General features: G+C 45.2%; 1 protein-coding gene and 1 pseudogene across 1 annotated transcript in view; both read right to left on the bottom strand.

The window, feature by feature from the left end:
* Positions 1 to 580: 580 nt before the first annotated feature.
* Positions 581 to 743, bottom strand: LOC148479037 (U2 spliceosomal RNA; annotated as a pseudogene).
* Positions 744 to 13,376: 12,633 nt separating this feature from the next.
* The window catches only part of DDX17 (DEAD-box helicase 17), a 50,325-nt gene continuing 48,042 nt past the window's right edge, over positions 13,377 to 15,659 (bottom strand). The window contains exon 13 of the mRNA XM_088455113.1: positions 13,377 to 14,647. Within this exon, the coding sequence (XP_088311239.1) occupies positions 14,235 to 14,647 (413 nt within the window). The 3' untranslated portion in view covers positions 13,377 to 14,234. The remainder of the gene's footprint in view (positions 14,648 to 15,659) is intronic.

A 15,659-nucleotide genomic window follows, 5' to 3' on the forward strand; every position in this document is an offset into this window, starting at 1 on the left:
TTGGACCCCAAGCACCGGTTGGCAGCAGACATTTGGCCCCCAAGAGCCAAACCTCTGCTGGTGAAGAAGCAGCCTTTGGCAGAATGATCTGCAGAGGATGCTCCACTACGAAAAGAGGAGCAAAAAACTGGCAAACAGCCACTGGCAGAACACTGCATTCCCCCTGGTAGCCTAGGCAAACATAGTATCCAGGTCCGGTCCAAACAGAACGACCCTACCAAACAGAAGAGATTCCAAGGAATGGTTTAAATACAAATCTGCCCCCCTCCCCCAAGTGCAAAGCCAAAGGGTTCTTGAAGCTGACATGGCCATAGCTGAAACCCCGGAAGCCACCGGAGTACCCTCTTGCATGGCCTGACACACATATGCAGCTGTACTGCAAAGCCGTTCTGCCAAGTCTAGTACCTGGACAAATCACTCTGATGCCCCGCGATGAGTTTGTCAGCCCGTCTCCATAGCTCGAGCCACTCATGCCATGGCCAGTAATAGTTGGAGAACGACCCCAGAGCCTATAAAAATGGGCTTGAGACAATCTCCAATCATTAATCCACCGGACACAAAACCTGAACAGGAACAGTCACAAGGGTAGCTAAATTCACAACTGCCGCATCAGCCTTGGGAGGCCATACCCACTTGGACACATGATCCAGCAGACATATGGCCCCCAGATAGGGGGCGTATCAAAAATTAAACTGATAAAAACAGATACTACACTTGATCCTAGTCAAAGAGAATAAAGGTAAGCAAAGTTTCATGGTATAGAGAATGTCTGATCCGGCGCCTCACAGATGAGATACGATAGATCTGAAAAAAAAAATAAGGACCTTCTTGCACTGATTGAACTGGCCCACAGCCTCTGCTTTGGAATCCACAACCAAGCAATCCCGAGTGTCATACTGCAGCAATGAGAACTTCTACCTCGTGAATGGCAGAAGACTCCAGCTTCTCATTTTCCAGAACTGCACCACCAGAAGTCGGAGTTATGGTTTTCTTTATCGAGGAACATGGTGCAGTAGCCGCTCTGATTTCATCACCCTGCTGTGCGCCCCCAGCTTCCCTAAGTCTGAAACCGACTGACTGGGTCTGCTGGCTTCATCAGGGTAGACAGGGCGTCTCTGGATGGCTGCATTCTACCAGGCCCCGAATGACAGCGCATAGCATCCCCAAAACCACCTGTCCATTGCATTCTCTTGGGTCGACCGGCCGGGTCTTGGCGACACGACAGCCATCGGGGTGAGTGGTGGGTTATGGAAGCCGCCCTGGGGAGGTAGAGGCAAACGTGTCCCACGGAAGGAATGCAGTAGCGATGCTATGAGCCTTGATGGCCTGTGTCTACCAATTCCTAATGTAATGTACAGCAGGAGAAACAACACTAAAATTACATATGGCACAAGAAATAATCAGTGTCACTAAGTTACTAAAAAAAAAAAACAAGACACAAGCAATCGGTACTTAGCCTTGCAGAAGGTCACCACTGACAACTACTGAGGGGAGTAGCCTAGTTCGTGTAAAGCAGCATTTTTCAACTAGCTTGCCGCAAGCAGTTGTCAAGTGTGCCACGCGAGGTCAGCTCAGAGCTGCAGGCTTGCGGCCACCTTCACAAGTACTGTGCGGCCCCAGGCAGCACTGGGCTCATCGCTTCTGGAAGGCTGACGCACCTGGGCCGTTACCTGAGACGTCGCGCAACAGCAGCGCAGGATGCAGGGACCCTCTGTGTATGGCAGACCCAGCAAGATGACCCACTCAGAGGACGACATAGGTGCACCAGCTGACCGAGAGTGTACAAGGTGTGGCCACTGCATCTTGTTACCTGCGGTTGGGGCAGTGCTGGCTGAGGGGCACTGTAACCCCAGGGAACCTAGCGTTACTGCCGCTCGGTAACTGGAAATTTGTTCCCTGGTTTCTGTGACATGCATGAGGTTCTCTTACCTCCCTTCCTCCCAGGTCACCTAGTGCTGTCCAGGGTCGTAGTGTAGGTCTGGCTTTATCATTTTAGAAAATGTGCTTTTATTTATTCTCTGGTTATATGGCAGAGGCCTGTAAACTTGAACGTGAGATCTAAAATGCTGGGAAAGTTGCATGCGCAACACATAGGGCTCATGAAGAGACCAATACTGTACCACCAACTTATTGTGTTGTACAGTACATGGCTGGCACTTTTGTGTGCTAATTTCATCCTCTGTTTCTCCTTACATATGCTTTTTTTATGTAATGTGATTTTTTTTTCTAAATTAAATTTAATATTTTGTAGAATTACTATAAATTGCAACTGACCAGCTATTTTATTTAGCATACTTGTAGATTTGATTCTAAATTACAAACATAGGTTTACTGTCCAAGTTACGATGATATAAAAACATCTATCTAGACTCCTTCTTTCTTGTGTTTTATATATCAGATCACCATCAGAACAACATAATATTGTACATTATCATATCGGTCATAGGTCACGCAGGCCGCATCACTGGACGGTATGCCTTGGCAATTTTAAAATCTTGTGTAGTGTGCCTTGAGTTGGAAAAGGTTGAAAATCAGTGGTGTAGAGCAGGCATGGCAAACATGCGGCCCGAATAAACATTTTCTGCAGCCCCAGAGTGTAGGCTCACATATATATAATATGCGGCCCACACCCCTGCCACAATCGGAGAACACATAAAATTTATACAAGCATATACATATATATAGAAATATTTCATGATTAAAAACTTTTAGTATATCAGCAATCAGAAATTCCAATGACAAAATATTATTCTGCTTATTTAGCTCGGCTAAAGAGGACCACAGTGTGATGATTAATGAAGAGAAATCCAAATGTAGTAGTCACTTGATGAGATCCATCAGGGAAAACTGCTCAACAGCATGCCCCGCAACTGCCCAAAGACTCCAGCTGCCTGAAGCTCCATATTGTGTGTACATGTGGTAGGGAATATAGACTCCACTGGCTGGGTCAGGGACTGATGTGAATGACTATTCTCTTTGGACGTTGCCTGCGATATAAAAATAACTTAATAAATAAATGGCTCGATTTTGCAAGAGAATGCGTGGATTACAGTACAGACAGAGGCATTTATTTGAATTACCACTGCACCCAGCAGTGCTAAACGCAAAATTCTTGAGAAAGAATTGGAGGAACTGAATAATGTAGTCTTTCCTGGCGCTGTTCTTCCACTTGTTCAGAGATCTGAAAACAGCAAGAGTTGGTAACAGCACGTCAGTGCGGGTCCATGGTGTGGGCAATGGTACAAACCTTGAGTGAAGTTGTGATCCTTCTGTACTTCTAGATTATGAACAACTATTTCTTCTTTCACAGTACAGTCACATCAATGGAGGTGACCAACATTATTTGCAAATCTTCTAATCTCCAGAGCCTAACTGGGCTGTAACAAAGTTCCCTGGAAATGTTGATAACATTTTCAGAATTCAACAATAAAGAATAGACAGAACATCCTAACTTAATAGGCAAGCAAATTACATTGGAGCAAAAACCTAAATACATGGGAGAGACAGTCTTATTGCAACTGAGCAGGACAATAAAAAGCTATGGTAAGAACTTACCTTTGTTATCTTTCTTTGAGGTCCATAGGGTCCAAAGGGAGACCTTGGGGTGTAGGTTGGACCTGGATGCAAGGCACCACGCAGTTAAAGCTTTTGCTGCGAGGATGCACTGGTCCATCCTTCCTATACCCCACTCGAGCCAGGCGCACCTAAGTTGGTAAGTAACCAATAGCCGAAGAAGGATAAGAGAGAAGGAAGACTGGTACATACAAGAAACACTCTCACAGAGGAGACGGGAAACCGGTGACCAGAAATATAGCCCATATGAAGCCAGGTGCGTCAGGGCGGGTGCCCTGTGGACCCTATGGACTTCGACGAAAGAGTGTTAACAAAAGGTAAGTTTTTTCCATAACTCATTTTCTTCTTCAGGGTCCATAGGCTCCACAGGGAGATCTTGGGGATGTCCCAAACCAGTCCTTTTTAGGGTGGGGACGCTCCTGTGCTGAGAGGAGAATCCGGCACCCAAAGGAAGCATCCTGAGAGGCTAAGGTATCAAATGCAAAGAACCTTAGTAAGGTCTAAATGGAAGACCACATGGCCGCCTTAGAAAGCTGAACAGCCGAGGTGCAACGGCGAGCTGCCCACACACCGAGTAGAATGAGCAGTAACAGAAGCCGGAAAAGGCATGTCTGCCTGTGTGTAAGCCTCTGAGATAGTCATACGAAGCCATCTGACCAATGTTTGTTTATTGGCTGGCTATCCCTTTTTGTTAATTCCATAGATCACCAACAAGGAGTCCGATTTCCGAAGGGAACTGGTACGGTCCACAGAAATCCTGAGAGCGCGGACTACATCCAACGAGGCCCCACCAGCCGAGAGGTCTGGTGATTGAAAGGCCAGTAATATAATTTCTTGTTTACATGGAAATGAGAAACCACCTTAGGAAAAAAACTCAGGGCGAATGCGAAGCACAGCCCTGTCCTGGTGAAATATCAGAAAGGGGGGACGACAGGAGAGCGTGCCCAATTCTGACACCCTGCTGGCAGATGCAATAGCCAGAAGAGAGTCTTCGCTGTGAACCATTTGAGTTCTACAGAATCCAGGGGTTCAAATGGAGGACCCTGGAGGGCACGAAGAACTATTGACAAATCCCACGGAGTCACTGGAGGGACAAAGGTAGGTGGAATCCGGAGGATGCCCTGGAGGAAGGTGTGGACATCTGGTTATGGAGCAAGTCTACGCTGGAATCAAATGGATAGAGCTGAGACATGCACTTTCAGTAAAGCAAGGCTAAGTCCAAGGACCAATCCAGCTTGAAGGAAGGCCAGGACTCGGGAAATCCTAAACACTTGAGGATCGTAGCTTCTGGTATGACGCCATTGGAAATATGTATTCTGTGGTAGATCTGAGAAGAGGCTGGCTTACACGCTCTGAGCACAATGTTGACTAAAAGCTAGAGAATCCTTTTGACCTCAGGAGGAATATCTCAAGAGCCACGCCGTCAAAGACAGACGACCCAGATCCGGGTAAAGGACCTTGAGACAACAGGTTCGGACGTTGAGACAACAGGAACGTAATGTCGATGGAGAGACTCCGAAGATCTGAGTACCAGTGACGTCTGGGCCAAGCTGGAGTCACCAGCAGGACAGTGCATCAGTCTTGTTTGAACTTCCAAAGAACTCGGGGAAGAAGGGGGACTGGAGGGAAAAGGTATGCAAACTGGAAGGTCCACTCTACTTGTCAGTCTACCAAGGATGCCTTGGCATCTCTTGTTCTGGACCCGTACACTAGCAGTTTGTGATTGTCAGAAGGCCATGAGGTCCAATCTGTGCACTAGGAGTTGAAACACCTCTTGGAGAAGCGACAATTCCCCGGGATGCACGTCGTGATGGCTGAGGAAGTCTGCTTCCCAATTGAGAACTCCCGGAAGGAACACTGCAGAGATGGCCTGGGAGGTGACCCTCAGCCCATGTCAGAATGTGTGACACTTCTGTCATTGCTGCCAGACTTCGAGTGCCTTCTTGATGGTCGATGTAAGCCACTTTTGTGGCAATGTCAGACTGAACCTGTACAGGTTTTCCGTGAAGCATGTGCTGGACCAGGTTGAGGACCCTGTAGACAGCTCAAAGTTCCAATATGCTGATTGGCAGGGTTGAGTCGACCAATGTCCAACAGTCCTGAAAGGAGCGGGGAACGGTCACTGCTTCCCAACCCGGGAGACTGGCATCTGATGTTAGGATTACCCAGTCCGGGAACCAAAAGGGGCAACCCTAGGATAGATGAGATGTTTGTAGTCACCAAGATAGAGACAGTGCACCTCTTGGGAGCACCATCGTCTGAGCTTTGATCCGAAGGTGAGCATATTCCACCAAGTCAAAGAAGGACACCGTGGATCACAGAACCTGCATTGCTGAGGGGATCGACACTCGGCAACTGTGGAGACATCTGCGCACGTAGTTGAAGTGTGGAGATCTTGTCAGATGTCTGAAAGATTCTCTGATCTGGAGAATCCAGCCGGGCTCCCAGATGAATCATTCTCTGTGAGGGTTTCAGGGAGGACATTTTTCAGTTGATTAACCATACACGCTTGTGCAGGAAAGCAATGGCTAACTACAGACGGCGGTGAAGCACTTCTGGGGATCCTGCTAGGAGCAGAGCATCGTCCAGATATGGAAACAGTTGGACATCCTGACCACACAGGTGGGCCACCCTGACAGCCATCATTTTGGTAAACAACCGTGGAGCTGTGGAAAGTCCAAAGGGCAGAGCAATTTCCGTAGTATAGCAAACCAGAGATATCACTGTGAGGGCACTATAGGTACCAGTAGGTACGCATCCTGAATATCCAGAGATACTATAAAGTCCCCAGGCGCCATAGTTAGGATGACGGAGCGTAGGGTTACCATCCTGAACTTTGACCCATCCGGCTTCTGAACCAGAAAGAGTAGAATAATAATAATAACCAGTCCCTCACTGAGATAGTGGAACTGGCACTATTACCCCTGCTTGTAGCAAGGACTGCATGACTTTCTGGATTTGTAAGGCCTTGTTCAGGTCTGAATGAGGGCCTGTGTAGAAAAAACAGTGGGAAGACCATCTGCGAAATGAGGGGGCATACCCACCTGAGACCATTTCTCTTACCAAAATATCTGTGGTGTTTTGACACCAGTACTGGGCAAACTGACGTAGTCGGCCTCCCACTCTGGGATATCCCATTGGGAGGCCTGTTCCGTCAGGCTGAGTGTTTATCCTCAGGCTTTGAAGCAGTGCGTCTGGTGGTCCAGGTCCACTCGGTCCTGGATTTGGCAGCTCTAGTGGAAGCAGACTGCCTAGGAAAGGACTGACCATTAGGCTTTCCTAGGCCTAGTAGAAGTAGTTACAATCTTGTCAAGGTCTGTGCCCAACAAGATCTCTCCATTGTAGGGTAACCCTTCTAGGCCTTTCTTGGTAACCACATTAGCCTTCCATGAGCGTAGCTACATGGTACAGTGGGCAAACACAGCCATGGCCGAGACTCTAGAGGTTAGGAGACTGGCATCTAATGTCACTTTTCCAAAATAGGAAGCTGCATATCGAATGTGAGCAGCGCTGGATTAAGGTCTGTGGAGGTCCCTGGGCAACAAACTTGTGGGGGCCCCTATACACACAAACATATATATATATATATATATATATATACACATATACACACACACACCTCTCCAATTCAAATATACTTGGTCTGGTGCCCCCACAAAGAAAACTCACGTGACCTCCAAAGGTGCGGCACTCGGACACAGATGCAGAGATGATGGAAGTACATCAGATGGGAGTACTTATGATTGACCGGCGGTTGGGATGCTGGTGGTTAGAAGACCGAGAGCGGCATCCCAATGTTCAACATCCCGACAGTGGCCGGTAAGTAGCCCAACCTCCCCCCAGTGGTGAATAACCCTAACCTCTCCCCAGGTGGTACCTAACCCACCCTGGGAGGTCCCTAAACCTACCTCCCCCCCATCCCTGGGCTAACCCTAAGCTGCATACTTACCATCGGGATGCAGACATCGGTATCTTGATCCCTTCGGGGTGGCGGCGTTGGCTTTCTGACCTGCGGCCGGATTCCTGCGTCGGTATATTGACGTCCGGCATCCCGTCCGCTGGCATCTTAACTGCATCTCCATCAGATGTACTTCCTTCCTCTGTGTCAGAGTGCCACACCTTTGGAGGTTATATATATATATATTTATATTCAAAACAAGGGGTGTAATCACTAGTCTTCACAGAAATAGTTTATCATGGTGGTACAATGAGGTTACAGCAAATATGTAAATATATAACTTCACACACATATAGCTCTCTCTCTCTCTCTCTATATACACACACACACACATACACACAGAGATGGCGGCACTCACGATGACTTATAAACATACAACGGCTATTGTGTTTATCAGACGTGAGTGCCGCCATCTGTGTATCTACATATCCTCACCTGCTAAGGAGAGGTAATTGGAAGGCAGCGGAAGCAAGTATTTCTTCATTGCACAGGAGTGCCAGCTATCCCTTTTACATATACATATGCACACATAGTATATATAGCAGTAGTATATAGAGCAGATATATATAAAAATAAATATAGAGCCTCCAATTTGTTGTGGGACCAATTTGTTGTTGTGCTGCACCATGAGGGAACGCTGTGGACGACCCGCCGAGGTTGAGCCACCGTGGATTGTTCTCAGTCTATCCTGCATGCTAAGTCAGTCCTGCGAGATTTGACGTCATCATCTCGCGAGACTCTGACAGTAGTGAAGCTCTTCGGCGGCCGCTGTAGGGTGACAGCAGAGCCGCTGAAGAGAGCCAGAGAGGAGACAGTGGTATGCTGTACTCCGATTTTATGTGGGCAGTAGCAACAAGTCTGGGGACAAAGTGTGGGGGCCCCCTATATGTGGGGACCCCAGGACGACCGCCCCTTCCACCCCGCCTATAATCCGGCCCTGAATGTGAGCAACAAAAGACATCTGATCCCTAGAATCATCCAAGGGAAAAGTCATCAAGTGCGTCAGCCAGCCCTCTATAGCTTAAGCCACCCATGCAATAGCCATGGTTGGACAGGCAACAGTCCCTGAAAAAGAGTATATCAATTTCAGGCAAGCTTCTACTTTCCTATCCGTAGGATCCTTCAGGGAAGTAACTAAGAATAGGCAATGTAGCGCTTTTGATTAAAAGCGTAACATACGAATCCACTGCAGTGGCGCATTTCCCATTTTGCACGATGAGCCACAGGAAAAGGAGTAACATGAGTATGAAACCTCTTACCAGGCTGCAGCCATGATTTCAGCTGGATGATCCGATAGAGGGCATTCTGCTGAAGCTACTTTGTCATTTAAACAGAGGGTTCTTGGATTTAGGGGCTGGCGTGTCATGTACTATTAATAAGATGTATCGGACTGCTTACACTAAGGCAGGAATATTAATTTATGACCGACTCATACTCTAAAGCAGGGGTCTTCAACCTTGGCCCTCCAGCTGCTGTGGAACTACACATCCCAGCATGCACTGCCATAGTTTTAGCATGCCGTTATATATATTTAAAAAAAAAAAAAAAAAAAAGGTGGCAGTGCATGCTGAGATGTGTAGTTCCACAGCAGCTGGAGGGCCAAGGTTGAAGACCCCTGCTCTAAAGGATTTACTGGGTAGAGGTTTCCCACCTTGCAACATGGTTTGAAAGGCATTAGTCAGAGTACATCTACCCATGGTGGGGGTACAGGAGGTACCTGTATCGCCTGAACATGATGTGACAACTCCAAAGGGGACATTACGTCCTGCTATGATAACCCCCCCCGGGGAATTACAGCCAGATGAGAGACAAATAAAAACCACTTCAAAAGACAATCCTTAAACATGATTGACGCTTCGGGTTTATTTCAACCCATCTTCAGGATACATAAACAAAGAACATTTTTTTTTCCCCCATGTTGCCATTTATATCCATATGATATATATGCTATGATATTTGCATATGCATGCTGCTGTACACGAATATGTTGTGAATATGTAGGGAGTAAGTATATCATTCATATACTGTATATACTGCTATTTCATGCTTATGTTTTATCATGTGTTGATTTTGTTGTTCCTTAGGACTTATTGCTGCTGGGTTTTTTTTGTTTAAGAACTGTTGTGCACTTGTTCTGTTGCAGGGGGTCTGTGTACTAGGCGCACACCGGGTTACCCTGCTAACAGGGGCGGAGCTTAATACACGCTGCTGCCGGAAGTCTGCTGAGGTTGGGTGAGTGATGCTGCTGAAACCAGTGGTGATCCGGAGGTCCGTCTATGGGCTATTTAAGGTAAGTAACTTTGTATGTTCTTTGTTGGTGTATCCTGAAGACTGGTTGAAATAAACCCGAAACGTCGATCATGTTTAAGGATTAGCTTTGAAGTGGTTTTTATTTGAGTGATCCCGCTAAGTGCCACTGCCTTGTTTACATTACTCTATTTTGACTGGTACTGCGGTTGTTAACTGCATTTGATTGAGAGTGCCGACGTCAGGATTATTATACATAGATATATCTATCTATATATAGCCCCTATCTATATCGATCTATCAAATCCTCAAGCCTGCAGCCCATAACTTGCCTGATAGCAGTATGAGGGCAGATGTCTGTTAATACTACAGTATGTCCTATGTCCTTAACAGCTACAGTATGTCCTTTGCTAGACATACTGTAGCTGCAGAGTAAATGGCACTGGGTATAATGCAACCCCGTGTATGTAGGATACTAGTAGGGAGCAATATACTGGTCCTGACTTATGAAGCTGCAGGAGCACACAGCCCAAATATGGCACAGTGCAAAGACTATGTGACAAAACCTCACAAATACTTTGTTCAATGTGAGGCACAGGAAAACCCCCAAATACACCTGTATGTTAAGGTAATAGTCAGAAAAAGAACACTGGTCCTGACTGATACTTGGATAAGCTGCAGGAGCCCACTGCCCAAGTATGCAACACACTGGTCCTGTCTGACACTTTGGTAAGCTGCAGGAGCACTTTGCCTAAATATGGCAGAGCTCAGTACACAACAGTATGTGTTAGACCTCACAAATATTACTTTAATATATGCAAGTAAAAAGACTCACCTTAACTACACCGGTATTAGAGGAAAGATATAGATATTGACACAGACAGGCAGCACTAGCATAAGTCACATACAATGCAGAAAGTATACTGCAACGTGGCACTATAGCCATGGCCAAAAGTTTCGAGAATGACACAAGTATTGGTTTTTCACAAAGTTTGCGGCTTCAGGGGGAGATGTATTATAGCGGCACATTAAGTGCAGCTATATCGCTTCCTGCTTCGCCTCGTTACCGAGGTGGTGCAGGAAGCACCAACGATGAGATGCAAGAACATCTCATCGGCGATCAGCACATCAGCCTAGTGCTGATGCGGTGTGTCTCTGTCCTGGCCGGCTCCACTGAGCATGCCCAAGGTCTCGCAAGTATCGGGAGTTCCAGTGAGCAGCCCTGGAGCTGGCAGCCCCCGCAGCAGGGACAGCGCTGACCCTGCTGTGGGGATAGGGCATCACCAGGTTGTAGCGGTCAATAGCGACAGCTGCAGCACGCCAAATGGTCAGGCGAACTGACCGTTCATACATTGCCCAGACTATCAGCACTGCTATCTAGTAGATAGCTGCATCGATGACGGGCGCATAACGCCCGTCATTTATCGCCAAAGGCTATAGTGCTGCATACATCAACCCAAGAGAGATGTATGCAGGGGGACTGGACCACATGCTGGCCTGAGAGATCTGCGACTAACCACCAAAGAAAATGGCCGCTGGAGACCTCAGAGGGGGCGTGGCCACAGGAGGAAACAGCTCAGCAAAGCCAGACCACAGTGGAGAGCCACACTGAGCTGAGGAGCAGCTACAACAGGGAACGCCGACTCCTCCTTGCTGAATATTAACCCCTGGGCCGCTGGCTTCCCACGCCGATACTGTCCCTCGTGGTCTAGTGGAAGCGCAGGGTATTGGGGGCCTGCGTCCACCTCAGCGCCTCCGGTCTGTCCCCAGAGACAATGGGGCAGATGTATGAAGCTCTGGGAAGTGAAAGTGGAGAGTGATAAACGACCAACCAATCAGCTCCCAACTGTCATTTTTTCAAACACAGCCTGTGACATGACAGTTGGGAGATGAGTGGCTGGTAGTTTATCACTCTGCGCTTTATCACTTCCCAGAGCTTCATACATCCGCCCCAATGACTGCTAATACACGGGTCACCACTTTACCTTGTTGACCTACGTCCGGCCGCAGTCTGGGAAGTCCGCGGAGCCTGGCTAGCACGGACCCCGGGGTCCTGCCGAGATGCCCAGATCGGTACTGGCATCGCAATGGAGCAGCAGCGCAAACATCCTATGGACAGTCTGCTGCTGCGCGCTCTGAAGTGGAGAATAAAACTACCAAATCATAAAAGAAATTAGCTTTGGGGATGCTGCATAAACAGTGACCCAACTCCGGCCGTGCCCGGGATCCAGATCCAACCTACACCCCAAGGTCTCACTGTGAAGCCTATGGACCCTGAAGAAGAACCTGGAGCTACTTCAAGTAGCAGGCGTGTGTACACTATAGGAGTCATAGATGAGGAATATCATGTCGACCTGCGACCTAGTACTGATGTAACACACTGCATTCATCTGCAGTAATATACACACACAAAAACACATACACATTTGTTCTAGAGAGATACAAGGTAGGATAACAAGAAGGGAGGCTGAGGTATATGATAATTAACCTTATGCAAATTTTGTCCAGAATTCCTGCACATATAAACTTGCACAGTTCCAGTATATTTTATCCTAGTTCAAAGTTGAATGTGCAAACCTTGATTCATATAGAAAGGCACTTGACCAAGTCTTCCAGCATCCTGAGGGTCTCATTACACTTCTTTTCTGAAGGTTGTATACTTTCTGCCCTGTCATTACAGTAATACTGTAGAATCTCATATCCTTATCTAACTAATATAGAAACTTTAGTCATCTTCTGTTTCATATCTGGCAGCATAATAAATTACTTTTAACATTTCTACAATCCTCCAAATTATAGGTGTATTACACTAGACCATAATTCATCCATAAAAACTGATAGCAACAAGTCGCACATTTTTTGGTAGCAAGGGGCCCTAACCATGGAGTCAAGAGCATGTGTGACACTGAAAGAGGTTATAACATAACTGTTACGGTGTTGTGGGAGCCAAGGTAAAGATGGCAAAACGGTAGTTGGTAAATTCAAAACAAAAGAAAATATTGTCATTTGCTGCGGTGATGTCACTGGTTAAAATTAATAGCTGCAATGGCTAGCCAGTGATATATCAGTCTCTGTATTGAATGGCATTGGATAAAGCTATGCATTAAAAACAAATACAGGGTGAAGTTGCATGTACTTAGTCATCAAAAATACTTCATTTTATTATGCTACAAGAAAAAAAAAAAATCCATAGAACACAGACAGTAGATATACTTAGTTCAGATTAGATAAAACAGTCCATAGAACCACAGTGGTATAGTGATCCTAATGGTGTAAGACAATGGGAAGCAGTAAAATGCTTGTGTGGCTTTAAAATGTAAACTTTTTTTTTTTTTTTAAATACGAATAAAAGAGAAACAAAAAATTACAACTTATCTAGGTGTTGGAAACAAAATAGACTTTTTAGAATAATATCCATTTAAATCTTTTTTTTTTTCCATGATGCAGCAAACAAGACAAGGGATCTAGATAACTGGTTATTAAAAAAAAAACTATTGCACACATGAATTTCTAACAGCCATCTACTTTTTATTTAAACGTTTGTCACATTCAAGAGCGAAATAGCTATTGTTCTCAAAATAAGGACAAATCCAAACAATGAATTTCAGACATTTTATTTACAAGGATAGAAGCCACATGGTACCAATGTTGAATTGAATATAAGAAAACAAAAAAAACCATAACAGCAAAACCCCATATATCCGCTTCCACGCAAGACGGCATAATAGTATTTAAGAGGAATTGCAACTGGTTGACTATATTAGAATTTGCAACTTCTAACGGGGTAAAAAAGCCAACAGAACCTGCAGCATGTGGAACAAGTAAAAAATGAACAGATTTACAAATCCCACAACCCTTCACTTAATTTGCCTATAGCTGCATTTGTGAGCAGTATCTCTATACTGAGCAAAAAGTTCTATAAGCCAGGCATGGTGTATCCTTATTTATTGTGATGGAGCAATTCGTATGGGTAAATGTACATATGAACAATGAATACTGAAAAAACTAAATTAAAAACAGCCAAAGGATCTGGTCAACAAATAAAAAAAGAAAAAGAAAGGGGCGAGGGGAGGGGGGTGTGTGTGTGTGTGTGTCATGTCTGTGCTACTGACAATTTGATTTTACCTACCTGGAAAAAGATTTTTTTTTTCTGTACAAAAAAAATACCAAATATCTCATGAGTGGGAAGGTATACATGAAGGCAAGGTAAGACAATATTAAAAAGATAGATCCTTGAGAATAATTCTGCAGACCTCTCTAGAAAACTTAAAAAAAAAAAAAAAACCTAGAAAGTCTGGTCCAAAAATCCTGGATGTCAACAGTACTGAAAAGAAAGATGAGGTATAGAAACAAAATGTACTCTCAACTTCAATTTCTTGCACTAAATATTTTGTTTAAAAAGAAAGTATTTTACAAACACAGCTTAAGAAAAAAATTTAATATCTGAATTATGGATTCACTTTCGGGAGGGTGGAGGGGGAGGTGGGGGAGGGGGCGGGTACTGGTAACTTGGTGCTTGATTCATGTAGTTCAACAAAGAGTTACCAGGCGGGGCGAACTGCTGGGACATCAGCGGCTGTGGTGCTTGCCCATATGTTGGAGCACCATAGCTGCCAGCTGCCCCTGCCGTAAATGCGCCCTGCCCGTAGCCATACTGGCTGGGCTGGAAGTTTGAATTCTGCCCTGCATAGCCATATCCCTGCCGACCCTGGTCTCTTCCAGACCCATTACTAGAAACACCACCATCACGGTTATTCCGTCCGTCACGTCTGACACCATCTTTGCCACGCATCCTCCTGTCACATTCTTCCTGGTACATCATGTTTGGGTTATTGTTTGTGGGAATCGTACGATACCTGGAGCGGCCACCTATAGAGAAGATTGGGATGAATATTAAAACCTCACATTTCATTAACTTAAATAAAAAATAAAGGCATTTATATATTTTTTTTTTAATGAGGTGTCACTTGCACCAGGGATTTTCTTCTTCAGTCTATCATATGAGACAATTTTTAGGATTTCCTTAAATATGCATAGATGAATTTTCTAAAATCCTCAAAATATGCCCTTTTGGGATACTGAAAGTTGAGAATCTCCACTGGTATGGGCGTACTATACGCAACCTACATAACTAAGGGTGGTTATAAATGTCACATGCAACTTGCAGTTATATGGTCTCACAAGATTAAAATGTTTTATTGTATGAACATATAATTATGTTCATAGGATTGTGTATGGTTAGTAATAGCAAGTTGGATTAGGATATTCTGCAACTGTGTACATTTCAGAGATTTTAAAGGGTAATACACAATGGATAATATGTTTTTTTGCATATCTGTGTGAACGACTTGAATTGATGTGAAAAAGTGACAACATCAACGAAATGAGCAGCATATGAGACAGTTTAAGATAAGTATTTATCTTTGTTTTAAACTGTCACCTGTGGTTTAGAAGAGATATCGCCTTACTTTTGCACACATCTTTATATTTAACTATATGGTAATCTTCATCTGCACTGACCACTATACATTCAGTAATGGAACACTTAAAAAACGCACCTAAAAATAGGTGTTATGAACTAGTCACAGACAATAGGTTTTTGAGCACACCTTTTACCAGCACACAACAGCTAAATAAACAGATTTCAGCAAGTATGTTTCGCCTTAAGCTGGGTACAGACTAGACGATATATGCAGAATGCAACATGACACGTAATTCCCCCCCGTCGGACCCGGCATCGGCAAGCGTGTATGGACTTGCCGCATGCTGGGTCCAATTGCCGGGAATGTCATGCTGGGTCCTTATCGTGTAGTGTACCCAGCATTACACAACTGTATAGTCTCTAATATATTCACCCTATCATCAGCGTACACTACTACCA

This window comes from Taudactylus pleione, unplaced genomic scaffold, assembly GCF_031769625.1.
Source record: "Taudactylus pleione unplaced genomic scaffold, aTauple2 ptg000642l, whole genome shotgun sequence".
NCBI classification, from domain to species: Eukaryota; Metazoa; Chordata; class Amphibia; order Anura; family Myobatrachidae; genus Taudactylus; species Taudactylus pleione.